At 40.9% G+C, this 1,914-nt stretch overlaps 1 protein-coding gene across 1 annotated transcript; it reads left to right on the forward strand.

Moving 5' to 3' along the window:
* The first annotated feature begins 126 nt into the window (after positions 1 to 126).
* LOC134179597 (uncharacterized) lies at positions 127 to 1,354 on the forward strand. Its single transcript, XM_062646533.1, has 3 exons — positions 127 to 219; positions 334 to 420; positions 617 to 1,354. Exons 1-3 carry the CDS (start codon positions 127 to 129, stop codon positions 1,352 to 1,354), a joined length of 918 nt encoding a protein of 305 aa, XP_062502517.1.
* Positions 1,355 to 1,914: the final 560 nt, after the last annotated feature.

Consider the following 1,914-nt stretch of genomic DNA (forward strand, 5'->3'; position numbering starts at 1 on the left):
GTCGCTTCAGCAAATACCGGAAAGCATTACTGTCGCAGCTCTCTAGAGTATATAAAGGACGTATCTTTTTTTTGGCTTGCAGCAAAGTTATAGATCGCTGGTCCATCTCTCAAAGTTCGAGTCGTGATGGGGAAAGTGTCGCTGTGTACCTCCTTCTCGCTGCTTGTTCTCTACTTTACATCTCTGTCTGCCGCTGCTGTTGAGTCTACTGCCTTTCAGGTATTTTCTGCTGTTGTGCAAGCATGAGCCAGCAAGGCTGCATACTTTCGGAATTGGCGTGTGCAAATTGACGTTCTGAATCGATCACTAGTAAACGTCATACTGTTTCTCTAGAAATCTGCCAACGTGGGAACGTTACAGAACGCTAGGAATCGTATGCGAAGGGACTTGTCGTCTAGTCAAACTTCAACAGAGAAAATTGTAAGGCTGCATGAAATTCACTTTGACTACGTATACTAGGTTAATTAAGTTAGGCAACTATATTAGAGGAACCTTGAGAATGTTAGTCCGCATGTGTACAGTTTCTGTAAACGACTCTTCTTGATACGTCTGACGTTTCTAATTGGTTTTGAATCAATCTTTTTTATTAATTTGGATACTTCTTTCTGCAATGTAGGAATGTAACAGTTGTGGCTCGAATCCAATGCCCACGGTTGCTAGAAACTACACAGCCAGGTCGTGTGTCGATCACATGGAACACGGGGCGTCTCACTGTGGACATTACGTCATCGACGATGGACAAGAAAGTTACGTTGTCTTCTGTGATATAAACACCGAGATTGGATTTGCTTACACGCTCATCGAGTCGTTTACTCTCAAACACAACTCTTTCTTTAAAACGAAAGGTCTGATTGTGAACTGGCCTATCAATGAGAATTCACCCAACTGGAACATGTACCGTCTCTCTCACGGCAGGATGTCCCGTATTAGAGATCATTCCACCTACTGGAGAGCCACGTGCAACTTTCCATCAGTGGGCATTGACTACCATGACTACGTGAGAGCAAGAATTACAGACGTAGATCCAATAAAAGAGACCTTGTCTGGGACTTGCAAAAAGGTAGAATACATCAATTTGCGTGGTCACCTAGGATTACAGACGACAGTTCCATTTTGGAATAATAATGTCTACTGGCACATGACTACTGACAGCGGCTCAACAAAATGTGCATTTAAACCCAACAGAGGAGCAGTAAACGGCGAAGACAACTGGGGCTTTTACCATATTGTCAATTCCAAGTTTCGCTGTACAGCAACAGCAAATTCAACAACACAATACTGGATGGGAGACTACATACGCGGAAACACGAAAATCAAATCAGCGCAGTGCAAAAATTGTGATAAGGTTTACTAGACAAAACATTTGAAACTAGCATTGCTAGTATTTTAAATACAAACACGAAACGATTACAACGGTGTGTTACACTATACTGTTCATCCGTAGTCGTACATGTACTTCATTACTAGATTTACAATATGCTAACAATGTATTTTGTGCTGTGGGGAGCTCCAGTCGTGTTCACGTTGAGGATTATAGATGCGTTATATTGTTCAACCCAAGACTTTCATAGCAACGCACCAGCGTACCCATTCGAATACCGGGTACCCGTATGTGCCGGTCTCTATACCCCATGCAATCTATAGCTATTTATCTAGATACACTTACATTACATATTCCTTATATAACTATCTATATCTATATCTATACATACATACTAGAATATTGAAAACTTTTTCTCTGAAAAATATGTAGATGTAGGGATTGTCTAAAAAGTACATAACAGAAACAAGATTTAGATAATATGAACTGTAGTGTATTTATACGGGAGTATAGTTTAGCCGTTTGTGTTACCTATATAGGGTGTTGTCACATCAACAAAGTTATTCTTGGCTTTTGCCCCATCTTCGGTGCTC

Source organism: Corticium candelabrum, chromosome 5 (assembly GCF_963422355.1).
Source record: "Corticium candelabrum chromosome 5, ooCorCand1.1, whole genome shotgun sequence".
In the NCBI taxonomy this organism is placed as follows: Eukaryota; Metazoa; Porifera; class Homoscleromorpha; order Homosclerophorida; family Plakinidae; genus Corticium; species Corticium candelabrum.